Source organism: Gobius niger, assembly GCF_951799975.1.
Source record: "Gobius niger genome assembly, chromosome: 2".
Taxonomy (NCBI): Eukaryota; Metazoa; Chordata; class Actinopteri; order Gobiiformes; family Gobiidae; genus Gobius; species Gobius niger.
In genome coordinates this window covers 32474901-32491070 of record NC_136853.1, presented here as the reverse complement: position 1 = coordinate 32491070, position 16170 = coordinate 32474901, and the positions used below count along the sequence as shown (strand labels likewise).

The window sequence follows — 16170 nt, the reverse complement described above, 5'->3', positions numbered from 1 at the left end:
AAACAAAGTCCCCTTAAAATTCACAATATATACTTTCTACTACAGTATATAAACAACTTTCATACCCACATCATCAGTGACGTCAGCTGGAGGCAGGAAGTAAACAGCAGACAGAAGATTAAACTCAAACTAGCTATCATAAGTGTAAAGTTACAACTTTAAAATGTCCTCTTGTTGTGTGTTTAGGTTGAAGAACTGCCATACCTTGCCATACTTTAATTCAGGGACTTACTTCTCATACAGATGGCATCTCGTCATAGAAGGGGGCGTGGCTTCGCCGAGGGGGAAAATAGAATCTTTTAGGAAACACATTTTTTCACTCTTTTTAGCCATTTTCTCGTGGAATACAAAATTATTTATCACACATAACTAAAGTCAAGTGTAATTCGGGCCCATATGGATATTTTCTCACAGCAGGTTGTTCAATAGAAGAGAAAAAATGGCCGTTGTAGCTAGTGCTAGCTAACCGTTGGCATTAGCCTGATGCTAATATTAAGCATCAAGTTAGCATTCTCCGTTATTTATGTATTTATGGGCTGTTGAACCACTTTGCCCTTCTCCATGTCTTTGTATCTTTATTTAGTTTTTAATTTAAATATATTTATAATTCAGCATTTGTAGTAGTTTTTGAATAATTAGAGAAAGTTTAGATTTTTCTAAATTGTTTTCCCCCTTAACTGTTTTCAAACCATATATGGGCCATTCCAGAGATGCCGTCTGTATCTATAAAACGTTTAAAACATACAGGTCCGGGAAGCCGTTGTCAAACAGGTGTACGCATTTGAAAGCATAGGCACAGATAACTAACAGCATTTCTGTGATTTTGAATTGATATAGCATCTAGCTTCCTCCGGCTAAGCCCCACCCACCACCTACAATGTTTACAAACAATGAAAGGGTCTAGAGTACACAACAACACCGTTTTTTTTTAGATTTCAGATCATAACTCAATCATTTGGTGCACAAAGAGGAAATACATAAAATTGACGTCACACATAGTGGTGTCATGTTTTCGAGACATTGTTCAAATTTGACTAGAAAAGTGCAAAGCCTTTGGGAAGCAACTTGAAGGGATGGTGTGCCACAGGTTGCAGACCTCTGCTCTCTGAGAGCTTCCAGAGAGTCCAATGCGGTAAAGCTAGAGTTGGACTCGAAAAGATAGATGAGAAACACAGACAGATCAAAGCAGGCTACAAGCAGCCTCAACACTTACTTAAGCGTGTATGTCAGCACAAGTAAAACCCCAGAGAGAGATGAGACAGAAAGACAGAGCAGGAAGGGGGGAATGGGGATGGGAGGGTGGATAGGAAGCTCAGGAAGTGGGCTCGGAGCAGGGATTTCCTCACTTGCATAAACATAGGGAAGACGCGTTGGATTGAAAGTCAAGTCGATCTATTGTATATAGTATGTTTTCACTATATGGGAAGAATGAAGTAGAAACAAGAATGAATAAGCTTGGAGTAAAACTTTTCCCAGATTGCAACTGAAAAAGAAGAGAGAAGATTTCCCCATTCTGCTGAAGCACATCCAATATGATACAATATAATCAACGACAGTAGCGTTTTGAGAAGAGACTTTAAACCGCAGCTCAAGAATTTCCGACTCATCCTAAACAGGGCGGTCACTAAAAGCACCCCTTTTGCCTCTACAAACAGGTCAATCCAACAATGTATTGAAGTTACCTGATAGTTTTAATGCTGCTGTCGCCTATTCCCGTTCAGGAGGAGGCCAACCCGAACTCCGAGGACACGATGTGTACTGGCAGTCCAGCAAACAAACACAGTGGGTCTTCATTCATTGCCCTGTCTGTCTCCTCCCTCGGTATCAGCGCGGAGATAGCACACAGAGCCACTTGTGTGCGAGCGGCAACAGGAAGACATGGGACAAACAAGGGCCTCCTCCGGCCACTAATTAGCAGGTCGTACGCAGCACCGAAGGAGTCAGACTAAAATGAGGAGAGTGTGTGCGTGTGCATGTGACCAAAGGATTTAAAAGGAGCAAGATCGGTGTGGTAATCCACTGCTAAGATCAAACGTGTGACTGACAAAAGAAGATCATCACCGGAATGTACGAGGTTTCACATGTGGAAGAAATTGAACAAATCTGAGTGTTGACAAAAAGAAAAAAAGAAAGAAAAAAGTTATAATGAAAGTAATATACATGTGAATCGATCATTATTCATCACTTAAGACCCATAAAGCATGAGTGGTACAGTACCCCAAATAATACTTATTGTCATCTCAATTTTTTTTAATTTACCAACACAACAGTAATGTGGAAACTGTTTACGTTGAGTGCATTAAGTTTAAATGCTACAGCAAACCTAATTTATGCAAGGTTGTGTAAAGCAGAGATGTTCCCACAGTGCAAAAAGCAATCTTGACATAAGTAAAAATAAGTAAAATGTTCTTGATATAAGTAAATCGGTCCTTGAAATCTGTCCATGGGTAAGAATTTTTTAAGGGACTAGATGAAAGTTGACATTTTTATACTCACTACTGCCACCTCAGATCTAACACGTAACTGTAGTCTCTATATAAAAGCAGAACTAACTGACTCATGCCCCTAGAGGCCATAAGCGCCACTGCAGGTGTTGTAGCACATTGCGGTTTTTGACATATTAATTGTCCGTGAGAGTAAATGCTACACTGACAGAAAAGACAAAGGGAGAGCGGGATACTGTACATCCAATTACACAATAGAGATACGTTTTTTCCACTCAAAATTGGCTGTAAATACTGTTTAAGTGGCCTACAGTTAGCTTTGCCCATTAGCCTGTTAGCTGCTTCTTCATGATTCCATTAGTGTGTATTGGGGCCTCCGGGTCGGAGCAGGGAAAACTGCAAGTGTGCTTTTCTGGCCAGAGACACCAGGGGCAATCATCCCATTAACACTTGTATGCCCAGAGGGACTACGACAAGGATTTATTAAGGTAAACACGTTACTTAGTTCTGCTTGTGCATGATGGCACTTCGGACCCAAATTAACAACTTTTTGAGTGACAGGATTTCAGCAGCAGTTGTGGTGAACAGGTCTGGGCTCATTCTACACATTAGGACATTGCTGGCGCATGTAAAAAAAATTCATCTTACAATTTTTTTTTTTAAGTAAATTGAGAATTTTATTAGAAGTATATAAGTGTAATCAAATCTTTTATCCTTAATTTAAAGTGTACAATAATTTCTTAACATTAAAACTAGGGATGCACGATAGTATCGGCCGCCCATAATTATCGGCATTTTGGCGCCATCCCCGATAAAGCCGATAAAAAAAATTCGGCCAATAATTAGGCCCGATAATTATAAGCTCAAATTACATTGAATTTGCGGCTCCAGCTCGATCAAATAAACAAGATAGCCCCGCAATTGAAGCGCTATGAACGAGAGAAGTTATACATTGATGAAATGAGCCGCGCTGCTCTTGTTTTCTTTTTTGCCACACGAGGCACAAATGCATAAATGAGCCCAATGCAGGAGAGAGTCTTGTTTTTGTGCTGTAGTATCATATTATTAGTGAAAGTTGAATCTGTCACAGATTTGGCATCACCTCTAGACTCAGTGAAATACTATAATACTGTCTATATTCCAGCAATGTAAAAAATAATTCATTAGTATGGTCAACAAAAAGAAAAATACTAGTAGGAAGGAAGTAGTAGTAGTAATATATTTTTTTTAAATAAGATGTGACACAGATGAGCAGAGACAGACCTGCTCAGATGATGGAACTGTAAAAACCCAGAGCTTTAGAAAAAGGTGGAGACCCAAACCCAAAGTAAAATTCATTATTTGATTTATATTTATACACTTGTATATTGTTTGGTAGAGTTAATACATTTTGGGCAGAACTGTGAACTGTTGAAGTGAGTTCTTGTCACAAAATAAAGTGCAAATATATATACATAATTATCGGTGTCATTATCGGTTATCGGTATTGGGACATGCGGAATTATCGGTTATCGGTTCAACTTGGTTTGGGGGTTACTGGCCCAAATAACCACAAGCACCACTGATACCTTCACCGATCTGTATAGTTAGTATATATGTCCAAGAAAATGAATAAATCGTTGTTAGTCACATACAAGGAAGTGCCATCTCATGACGCTTTTGCTTTCTTCCTATTTCCATTTAACAGTGTACAGTCCCAAGCCCTTAGACAGTGCAGCGGGTCCAGGGGTCATAAGATATGAATAGATGCTATAATTCTCTGGCATTTCCTCATGAAGCCTATTTGATTAGAGTGAAAAGGGGGGAGCACTCGAGAGGACAATGGCGGCTCTGAGGCTGGCGGTCCGGGGGAGAGAGAAGCAGTCACAGGAGGACACTGCCGGGACACATTGACCAATACAAATGCACCGAACACAAGGAAGTGACAGCGGAGGCAGTTAGGGAAAGGTCAGTGTGATGTAAAACGCATGTCAGATAAAAAATGTTGAGAATGTCATGCTGGAGTGCAGTAATATAAATGTATTTATGGATGGGCACACTAAAATCAAAGCATTCTTTTAACAGTGGCGAGGCCATATATTTTGGGCCGGCCTAAAACAAGGCAGAATATATCAAGTAACTGCTTGTGTTCAATATGTATACCAAACATTTCAAGTACTATTTTACCTGCAACATGAATTGCATTGCACATAACAGAGGTTCAGTATGCATGACTAGGTTCTTGACAATCTGGTTAAAACGCGGACCTGTCTACAGATCTTGAGCTAGCATCTTGGTCAGGAATGGCTGGCTGGCACAGCTGTCAGCCCCACCTGGTGATGAGTTGGATCTGTTGGCGGGGGAGGAAGCCGGTCATACCTGGCAGATCCAAAGGGTGGATCCCTCTACCAGTTTGCCTGACAAAGATGGCTTGATCTCTCCAGGTCGGTGGAGAGTCCTTGCCTCAAGTATCTCGGGGTCTTGTTCACAAGTGAGGGACGGATGGAGCGTGAGATCGACAGACGGATCGGTGCGGTGTCAGCAGTGATGCGCTCGCTGTATCGGACTGTTGTGGAGAAGAGGGAGCTGAGTCTGAGGGCAAAGCTCTCAATTTACCGGTCAATCTATGTTTACACCCTCATGCAGGGTGGCTGGACGCACCCTCAGAAGTTGGGTGAGGAGCTCAGATACCCGGGGGGAGCTCGGAGTCGAGATTCTGCTCCCTCATATCGAGAGGAGCAGCTGAGGTGGCTCGGGCATCTGTTCCGGATGCCTCCTGGTCGCCTCGGAAGGTGTTCTGGGCATGTCCTATTGGGAGGAGGCCCAGCCCAAGACACACCTGGGTCTCTAAGCTGGCCTGGGGAAGCCTTGGGATCCTCCCAGAACAGCTGGAGGAGGTGTGTGTGGATCGGGAAGTCTTGGGCTTCTCTGCTCAGAATGCTGCCTCCATGACCCGGCCACGGATAAAGCAGAAGAAAATGGATGGATGGACAATTAGGAGTAAAGGGTTATTTTTCATTACAATTGTTAACAGTGACACAACTCAGATAATGATGTAGTGGTAACAGTAGAGGTCCACAGTTAAAAGGGGTCAGGGATCGCAAGGCAGAATAGGATTTGCCTCCACAGCTCACTAATTCGTCAGAAATCACCTCGCTGAGCCCCTGGGAAAGTGACAGCACTCACGTGGAAACACCAGAGCTGGGGAACAGGCCTTCACCTAATCCCATGGACACACCGAGGGCTACAGGAGCGAGCATTAGACAGAACTGCAACTGTGTGACTTTCCCAAATCTTCACTGCTAGTGGCCAAAAGCATGACAAGAGCAGAGACAAAGACCTCTGTGGCAGCAATTACCGCAATACTTTATACAAGGCTACTATATACTAGTTAGAAAATTACCACTGAAAAACTATAATTAACAACTTCACACACGGTTTACAGCGAGCCAAGAGTGTATCCTTAAATGCTTTGAAAGACAGTGTGAAGAAACAAATCTTAATCCTTTTACCAGGCATTAACTAAACGAACTGAGTTAACGGCGCAAGTCCTTCTTCATTACCTTCATGTGCATAGTGCTTTTTATAGGTCTCTCATTCTGATGCTGCGAGTGTCTCACAGAATGCTACTAGTCCCAGTGGCCTCACAGACACACAGAGCCAAATGCACACCTGCCCAATGTGAGAATGAGCAAGAGTCCTGGGTTCAGCAATGGGACTGACAACAATATTCAAATACTGGCATTTCTCGGTCATGAAAACAAGCAGTATCCAAGAAGCAGGTCATAACTCACAAACCCTGACCTTTATGTTTACCGATTTTAGATATTAGGTTGCTCTTTACACCACAGTATGAGCATGGTAAATCAACAGAAAATGCATGGTAACAGTGTGATAAATAATACATGTCAATAGGGCAAACGCCTCTTTTATTTCATGGTATACATTTATTACATAACTCTAAAAAATGTAGAAAGACATGCCACATAATCCCCATTATCCCTTTAGTTACCATATATTTCCATTGTTTTGCCATGCTATTACTGTGCTGCATAGTGCAACCTAAATATCTAAAATAGGTAAACATTAACCTGGTATTACTGCATTGCTGAGTAAAGTATGGATGATGTTTAAAATATCTAGCACTGAAAAAAAATCTAAGTTTACTTGAAGATTGTGAATTTCTATATATTTGTAAGTTTCTCTGGAGCTCTTCCACTCTCCTTTGAAGTTGTTAAATATGCTCAGGGGCCGAAGTGGGTCTGTGAAGTTAACAGGAGCCAGCACGACACCTGCTGCCCCTTCTCAACTAATTCAAATCTTTTACAGTGAACATCACAGCTATCCAAAGCAAGGACAAAAAAGTCCTGCTCAGAGGAGTCTCTCTGGTGTGGAGTGGAAATAATAAGGTGGAGGTAGAAAAAATAGCAGAAGAGAGAGAATTGTGAAAATGCTGACGTATAGTGAGTGACGCATATGAGCTAACTACTAACTATGACTGAGGATTGTCAAACGAAGTCGGCTCACCGCTAATATTGCATGACTATCTGTGTTGCCAGGCAACTCCTCCAGTCTCTGACTTATATCACATTTCCTTTCTAATTCCTGTAATTAGATTTCCATGCTCTAGTTTATTCTAAAGTTTGTTTGTTTATTTGTATGTTTGATCTGTAAAGCGTATCTGACTTTCTATGAAAAGCGCTATATAGAACCTATGTATCATCACTATCATTATTACTTATGATAATTAAGTCTACGCTACTGCAGAGGAGCCTCTTCCACAGAGGCCATTAAGATGTTTGTCACTTGGCACAGGTAGGAGAAAGTCTGTGGGGTTTAACAAAAATCATCAGCCTGGTACTTTGATCACACCACATCAGAAAAACACATACAGTAATGCACACAGCATCGTCTCATTAGTTCACACACAATGCACTTCATTTAAGTTCCCTCTCTAACGTGCATACTGTTTACTGTATTGAACGCACATGAAAAATCACTGTGAAGGGAAAGAAAAACGATGAAGTTGTCTAAACACAAGATGCATCTATAACTTTAAACAATCAGCGTGGTGTGAAAACATACCCCAGAACCAGAGTTACTCAATAAAGTAGGTAAACGAGAAACAACGTCAACTTTTATACTGAATCTGCAGCACTGGTGTTTAGTGCATCCATCCTCATAGGACATGGTAGGCAGAAGATACTGGCTCAGCACATTCACTGTTATACAAGGCAAAGTAGCACCCATTCACTTCATTATGCAATAACCACTCCCTTTGCTGCTGTCTTTCCTTCCATTGAGTCCTGTTCTCTTCCTTTGCACTCCTAAGTAAAGCCCATTCACACACACACACACAGAACAATCACACAAACTTCGATCTGCTGTAGCTCACACTGAATGAGATTAAGAGGTGTCTGTTTGTGCACTACCACATACGTCCAGGTGCAGCACTCTCTAGGCACCGTGCCAGCCACTCGGGAAGCCTGCCAGTGCTCCAAACAGGGGTCGCTTATGTTGTAAATGTCAGATGTCCTGCTGTTTGAGCCAGCATGTAATGCACCACTTAACACTCTCATCTGCACACGTTTAGCCACAGTTAAGCCCACAGCGGTTGCAGGCACCAGGGGGAAGTTAGGCCACTGTGTTCAGCTCGCAGGGCCATAAATCACAGCTTCAGACGTGATGAAGGAAGTGAGACATGATGCCCGCAAAAGACCACAGCGGGACATGACATAAGGGTTAAGTGCTGTATAGATGACACGAGCATAGATATTGGTCACAAATAGAAGTCACAACAGCAAGTATAACTGACAGATGGAGTCAGTATTTTACAATCTATTTCCACATGAAAACACAACTTTAATTATATTCTGAGTATTCATATTGTCAGAAAGACTTTTTATAATCAATGTACAGTTTGTTTACCATCACCTAGCAACCATCACTCATTCCACATAGAGACGGCATGGTGGCTTCGCCGAGGGGGAAAATAGAATCTTTTGGGAAACACAATCTTCCACTCTTTTTTGCCATTTTCTGGAGGGATATAAACTGATTTATCACATAGAAATAAAGTCAAGTGTAAATTATGCTAACATATAGCATTGTGTTAGCATTCTCCGTTCTCCATCTCCTTCCTCTGTTTCCCTTTCAGACCACATACACATACACACACACATACTCAAATACTGTATCCAATCTATCTACCAATCATCTGTCCAATTAATGTGTATCATCAATCAATGTTGCTGAAGTAAATGTTCATTGAAGCTACAATCCAGTGTTCAGATTACCTAACCAGAACCGACTGTCCATATTGGCCACTCCAGCCAAGCGTGTTATTTTTTCTGTTTGACGTGGAGTTTGTCACACAAAGTGAGACAAAATGACATGGCAATCATTGTGGTATCGTAACATAACATAATGAGTGCCTGCATGGATATTAAAAGAGAATTTTGTATGTTGAGCTTTTATCTTGAACTCTATTGATTAAAACAAGACATTATGAATTGGATCAAGTGCATTGCAAATGGGCGTCGTGATTAGGGCAGCACTCGCCTGGTTTTACCATACCCTCGTACTCATTGCGTTTCGTACAAGGGTCTGGACCTTCACAATTGAGCTCCGTTATCAGGTAGGAGGGGTGAACTTCTTTGAAACGATTGGATCTGATTTTCGCTAGTGTTTGGTCGTGCCGTATGTAATGCGTCCGAGTGAGTGAAGCAGGTATCATTACTCTATCATAACTCTAGGGAGCATTCCTTGCACATTCCAAATTTTCATTTTTAATTTCTGGATATTTGGGAAATGAGCCAGAAAAGATTGAAGAGCTTCCATTACTTTCGTATCCGCCGCCATTGCCAAACTACAACCAGCAAATGCAGCACAAATGCTTGACGTCGCCTACAACGCCCCCGCTCGCTGAATGGTAGGCTGAAATTCAGCCGATGTAATGCGGCCACTGACATCAGACCCAGACGCACATGTAGGGAAATTCTAATTGACCAGAGTTTACTGCCAGGCTAGGGCAGCACGGACGCCTGCCCCCATGACCCGGCAACGGACAAGTGGAAGAAAATGGATGGATGTGCCGCAAATGGAAAATAATATCACAAAAGACACATTCATGTTGATTGCATGTCACTTTAGACCAGAGCCTTTCCCTCCTGTTTTTGCCTCATTGTAAGGTCAACTTCATCAAATTAATATATTGATTAATAATTACACATTATTTAGCTCTTCTCTACTTCTGTTTTTCTCTTGGCACTTTGTTACCTCTTATTCAATTAGTTGACCAAGTTATATTCATATTAATTTAAGCAGAAAGCTTTGATTGTTGTGATTGTACAGAAGTTGATATATAATACTGTAAATAAACATTAGGGGCAAAATCCATTGTTTGTAAGAAGAATAGTCCATTGAGTTACACCAGCCAAAACAATACAGAAAAATTGAGAAAAGCACTAGAAAACAACTCGGTTAACGGCTGTGTCACTGCTTTTAAAGCCACCTAATACATTATAGAACTTGAAGGTATTTCAAGTCCTGGGACTCTTTCGCCGATCAACAGGAAGGTAGTTAGACCAAGCAATCTCTGCACTAAAGCGCTGCAATACATAGTGAACATGAACTGGACAGTTTTTCATTTTAAATCTAATCATTTAAGTTGACATTGTACAACTTGTGAAATCAAAGAGCGACAATGGTGGCACAATCTCGATCTCGACAGCCTGGATGTTAGCAATACCTGTGAATGATTGGAGAACCCCAGGTTTTGGCAGCCGTTGCAAGGAGTCAGAGCCTCCCAGAATCCGGCCGGTCCACAGATTTTTTCAACTTCATCCTCTTCGAAGGCTGGAGCAAGAGGTGGGGTTGGTCGCTAAAAAAGAGAAGATATGTTTAATAAGACTTTTATTTAAATACTTACTAAAACAATAAGCAGGACACTGGAGATTAATCTTATAGAAATGGATTTCAATTGTTGAAATCCACAGTTAAAAATCCACATTTTGCAAGTTCAGTTGACATCAAGCATTTTAAGACACAACCTTCTAAATCAGGAGTGCCCAAAGTGGGGCCCGCGGGCCAAATTTGGCCTGCCGAAACAATTCTGTTGGCCCGCCGGAGAGTGGCCTACTTTTGCGCTGCGTGTGGTTAAAACTCTCTTCCATTCATTCTCAATGGTAAATATGGATGCAGTACACTTTTTGACCACCAGCGTCAAATTGGGGGCGCTGTTTCACTCCTTTTGGAAACACTGTTGTGGTGTCTTGGTATTTATTAATCACAGTGTTGTAGCATCAACTCTCAGTTTTCCAACTTTTATTGCAAAGGTTGTTAACATCGACAACAGTATATGTTAAAAAATGACTTATAAAAGAATTGATGCTGAACTGACACTTTCAAAATAATCTAATGTGGCATTTTCTTTGAGTTAACGAATGAGATAAAGTTACTGTAGGTGCTGTGGATGCAGGTGTTTTTTTTTTTACATTTTGCACTAAATTGCTACAATTGTTGATTTTGTTCTACTGATTTGATTTTGCCTCTACTAGGCTTTTGCCATAGTTACCATTTGTTTTAACATAGCTTGTTATTTGCATAGATAGAATCAAATGCAAATATAATTTGCAGTTATATGTGTTTTGTGCTTGACATCGCCATGTTTGGCCCACGACTCACAGGCATTTTTTCATTTTGGCCCTCGGAGACAAAAAGTTTGGGCACCCCTGTTCGGAATTCATCCAGGCTAATGGCGGGTGTACACTATGCAATTTTTTTGTCTTATAAAATTATAGATGTCACTTTGCATGGGGATAGTAAAACCCTGAGCTGCACTCGTCTCCACACTGCGACAATCATAGCTACGACCAAAGTGCAGGGAAAGTCCTGTAAAATACGAAGTCAGACACTGACAGAGATCATAGCTCGCCTATGGTTGTATGGCGGTTCTATTTCAAATCTTTGTCCCTGTCTCACTGTACGACCCAAGACCTGCAATTTTCAGCAATGACTGAAGACTTTTCTCACAACTAGTGATCATATGTCCCAGTTGGCCAAAATCGCACGGTGTACACCCGTCATAGTGAGGCCAGCAATGATGAAGAGGCAGTGCTTGAGACCCCCAGCTGAAACAATTACAGTAAACTTTGGTGCAGTGGTTGTCTCGGCTGTGGCTGGCATAGAGTTAATCTGGAAAGAAGAAATGTGCAGGAAGACAGTAACAACTTTAATGAACACGGTGTCCTTTCCCGGGGCGATGTGGATCCCAGGGGTGCAGGTGTGCGCAGCAGTCCGCGGGCAGCAGAGTCAGAGGGCACCTATGGAGCAGCTGATCTCTGCAGTGAATCAGCACAGGACACAGGCCACGGCATATTAGACACAACACAAAGACACAGAGACAAATAACAAAACGAAAAAGCTCTAGCGCAAAGGGAGGTCTGAAGACAAACAATACTTAAGTGGCAGTAGGCAGGAGGCAAATCAGAGTTGGCTTCATAACAAGGTAAATTATGCTTCCTAGAGGAGGAGGTTAAGTCAAATTAGACACACTGAGCTGGAATAATAATGCTCCGAAATGCTTCCTACAAGAGGCAGATGGAGAGAGACGAAGAGCAGTCAGACTGACAGACGGCAGCTAAGATCAGAAGGTCACCACTGCCCAGATCAAGGTCCTCTGTGCTCCTCACTCACTGCAGAACAGAATATTCATAAAGAATGGACAGACACTGAATACGATTTCATTACACGCCAGATATGAGCTGGTGGCAACTCAAATTGAACAGAAAGGACAGCATCAATTATTCATCACAGGGAAATGCATAACTGATCAATATTACATTAGTTACGCCGTCAAAAGGGTGCATCACTATTTAAACATGTCTTCGGCAAAAAATAAAATAAAAATCAAGCTGAAACCCTCAGAAGAACATTGCAAACTAGTAAAGATAAACATGACTTCAGCTTTGGTCCGGACAGCGGCACATATAGTTGCATTTACATAAATACTTTTGAATTTGCTCAGGAGGTTTAGCTAAGCCAGCAACCTCTGAGTTCAAATCGCTTGCTGATGTCATGTCATGAATTTGCAAGTGGAGAAAACCATGGTGCTCCCCTACTGATTAGTATTAAAGGAACTATACGGAGTTTAAAAATGTTAACATTAGGTATTTTCCTCCCCCTACATGTTCCAGCCATGTGCTAATATGTAGAATGAGCCCGGACCTGTTGACCACAACTGCCTCTAAAATCCTGCACTGTCACTCAAAAAGGTGTTAATTTGTGACTGAAGTGCCGTCATGCACGAGCTTAATATAGAAGCTGCAGTTACACGTATGACATGAGGTGGCAGTAGTGAGTATTAAATGGCAAACTTGTGTCTAGCCCCTTTAAGGCAGCCCAGTTTTTAAAGTGCGTATTTCCCGGACTATATGTCGCTCCGGAGTATAAGTCGCACCAGCCTTGGCAACTACCTGGTCCTGGAGGTGTAACTGCACCGCTGGCAAGCCTCTCCCGGCAGCTCGTTGGTCAAGCATCCATTTGTGAACTCGTTCCTCTAGCTGTGGCCATCGAACTTTTAACCCGCGATAAGCTTTTTTCGTTTTCTTCATTGCAGTAAGAGTAACCTCCGCTTTTTGCCAGTCCCTCGCAAGTTTCTCGCTCACTCCGCACTTTTTTTCCGCTGCTCCACACCGTTTCTTTTTTCTTTTTCGTGGGCCAGGAGTAGCAGATACTGGTACACAAGCTTAGAGCGCCCTCTCGTGGCTGTCAGTATGAAAAAACATGTCAAATGATATATTAAGTCTATTTTAAGTATAAGTCGCACCTGAGTATAAGTCACACCTCCAGCCAAACTATGCCGACTTATAGTCCGGAAAATACAGTATATGCCTGAATTTTGTTAAACTAAACTAACTAATTATACACAGTGGAAACAGAATCTCCACTTACAATGGGGTGTTTTTGTAATGACATTGAAAAGTCTTTGTGAATATGCCTTCCGACCAAATTGGGGACAGCGGACATTAGGTAATCTAAGAAGGGTACATCCTTGTTGCTACAATCTGTTTTTTGTGCATGTTTTATTCATATGTGACGCGCTGAATCACATACTAATGGCTCTGGACACGTATAGACAATAACGTAGAGGCACGGAAACACACACACACACACACACTGACACACACACTGTACACTCTGGCGGTGTCAGTAATGGAATACAAATTGCTACTTCAAGTCCATAAAGCAAAAGACAAGATGAATAGAGATCATTATGGGCTGTATGGAGCATGTGTAGGTCTAAACGTATATAAGCATTTCATATCTGGTGTTTAAATTGGCATTGTTATGTATAAGAGGAACGAAGAAGATGATGAGCTATTGATCAGTATAACAACGTATGGCTAATGACACTGAGAGCGTGTGAAACAAGAAGAGACGCGGCGTAATAAGGAAGGGGAGTGCCACACATGTACAGACTGTGTGGAGGCCTGTATGATGGATGCCCTGGTGTCCTGCAGTGCGTTTGACATTTCTGACAGAGAGAATGGAAAAAGCTCACAGCCCAGCAGTCACACTGAGCTGAGGTAGGCCAGCCAACACAGGGAGAATCAGGTGTTTGCCCCCAACCCGAAAACACACCAATAAAGAGCAAACCGTTCCCCTCTGTGTGGGAGGACACAGTGAGTGAAAAAGGACACAAAAAAACAAAACAAGTTTGTATTATGTTTTCCAATGTAAACAGGAATGTAAAGAATAATAGCTATTTCTAAATTCCTAAAACCACTGCAGAGTGATTTTAGATGTCCGTTCAGAGAAACAGGGACAGAGACCCTGTTCAACACTACCCTCTATTGACCACTGATACAAATCACAAGTATTATGCAAAGCTACAGTAAGACACGCTTCCACACGTGTTAATATTTGTGCTTATTCCACAATAAATTCACAATCTGCAGTTTTTATATCATTATTTATATTTGTTGAGAGGAAAAATAAATGGATATTGTCCAGGGGCTTTCATGTGGTTAAATTAAACTTTTTAAAGCACAGTGAAGGGTGCTTTAAAGGCCTTTGTTAAAAAGGGGTAATGCTGAGGGACTTCAGTAAAACCTTGATAACACCCTTGGACAAATGGAGAAGACATGGAAGTAAATGGTTATTAAGACATCATAACTAAAGCAATGGAATCACAATGGTGACCAACACAATTTCAACACGATAACCATTTTAACATAGAACAATGGGAACCAGCCTTATCCAAATCAGATTATGAAAACAGCTTAACAATTTTGGAATAATATAAAATAAAACATGTTTATAGAGGTCTAAAATACAAGCTTGCAGGTTTTTATCATCAGAAGATTTCACGCAGACAGGATATTTCTCTGAAGAGGACATTATACTGTCAAAAAAACAAATGCTAAAAAAAATATTAGCATTCGCAGGTTGGTTTGTTCATTAAAATTCTAATTTGAATTCACTTCTGAAAAATTTTGAAGCCCTCGAATATTACAAACTATAAATACACGTAGAGTTTTAGAGAAGAGAATATTCATAACCACGAGATAAAGGCAAGAGTACCTGGCTCACTCGGGTCAGAGTACCGTTGGGTCGGTCTGGGTGTTCTTCGTCAGAAAGTCTCCCACTGCCGAAACTGTCCATGGAGTGAGATGAGATGGTCTGACACAGCTCCTCGAATGAGTAGTCTCTGCACTTTTTAATGTCGTGAAGCAGTTTGGACAGCTCGCTTGTCACTGCATCGTCTGACAAACATAAGACGGGAAGGAGAGCGGTAAATGATGATATTAGTGCTGGGGTAGGTTACATAAATGAGATCTTTAGATTGTCAGTTTGAGCATCGTTTCAAGCTCATGCTGCTTCAAGGTTTAGATAAATAACAATTTCATTCAGTATTTTATTAAGCTGCTGATTTTTGCAGACCAGCATAGCAGTGCAATACTACTTTTGTGCCACAGGGGGCCCCGTAGCACAAGATATGAGACCAGTACTACACAGCATAACATTTACAAACAGAGTAGGGCTTCCCTCATGCCCCTATTGTGAATATGAGCAGGCACTCACTCTTGTGTCTGAGCGAGGGCGATGCACAAGGTGAGGGGACTGAGTTGCGAGGTGCAGGGATGGGACACTTGCGAATCGGCTCCTCCATGATGGTCCGTCTGTCCATCTCCTCCATCATGTAATCTGTATGTGCAAAGCAGTAAAGGCAAGAACATGGTTTAACAGTGCAGTAAACAACAAGGAACAAAGAGAGAGAGGTGAGCTTCTTCAGGATAAAGGAGGTGGAAAAGCATTTCAGAGGCATTCATTGGATCAATATAATAGCTCGGCCCTGAGCGTGGCAAACAAACTGCAGCATTCAACTCACACTTTTCCCTGTGCTCAACATTAGCCTCTGTTTATAAAGCACTTCACGGCTCAACGAGGTGGATTATGGGCAGAAATTGCGGACATAGAGCAGAAGGAGAAGAAGTAACAAGAAGTAAGTTTGAGGTCAGATATTTACACAACAGTGGATTAAAAACTTAAGATTTATCCACTCAACGGAAATTGTTATTGCAGACTTCACACAGAAATCTAACAAGAACTGCTCATGTCAAAATAATGTTCTTTGAAACTGTAAACATAATACTGTTGCTTATTTCCAGGTCATGGCTTTAGGACAGAGTGGAGGACAGCCATTTTCCCTCATAATCAGTATGAAACTGGCAATTTTCAGACA

At 41.6% G+C, this 16170-nt stretch overlaps 1 protein-coding gene across 3 annotated transcripts in view; it reads right to left on the bottom strand.

The window, feature by feature from the left end:
• anks1b (ankyrin repeat and sterile alpha motif domain containing 1B) overlaps positions 1–16170 on the bottom strand; it is a 178829-nt gene that overhangs the window by 86387 nt on the left and 76272 nt on the right. For all 3 annotated transcript variants that reach the window (XM_079582748.1, XM_079582745.1, XM_079582746.1), the window contains exons 8-10: positions 15510–15632; positions 15009–15190; positions 10174–10305 (exon numbers count right to left, since the gene is read on the bottom strand). In XM_079582748.1, coding sequence (XP_079438874.1) covers positions 10174–10305; positions 15009–15190; positions 15510–15632 — 437 coding nt within the window. The remainder of the gene's footprint in view (positions 1–10173; positions 10306–15008; positions 15191–15509; positions 15633–16170) is intronic.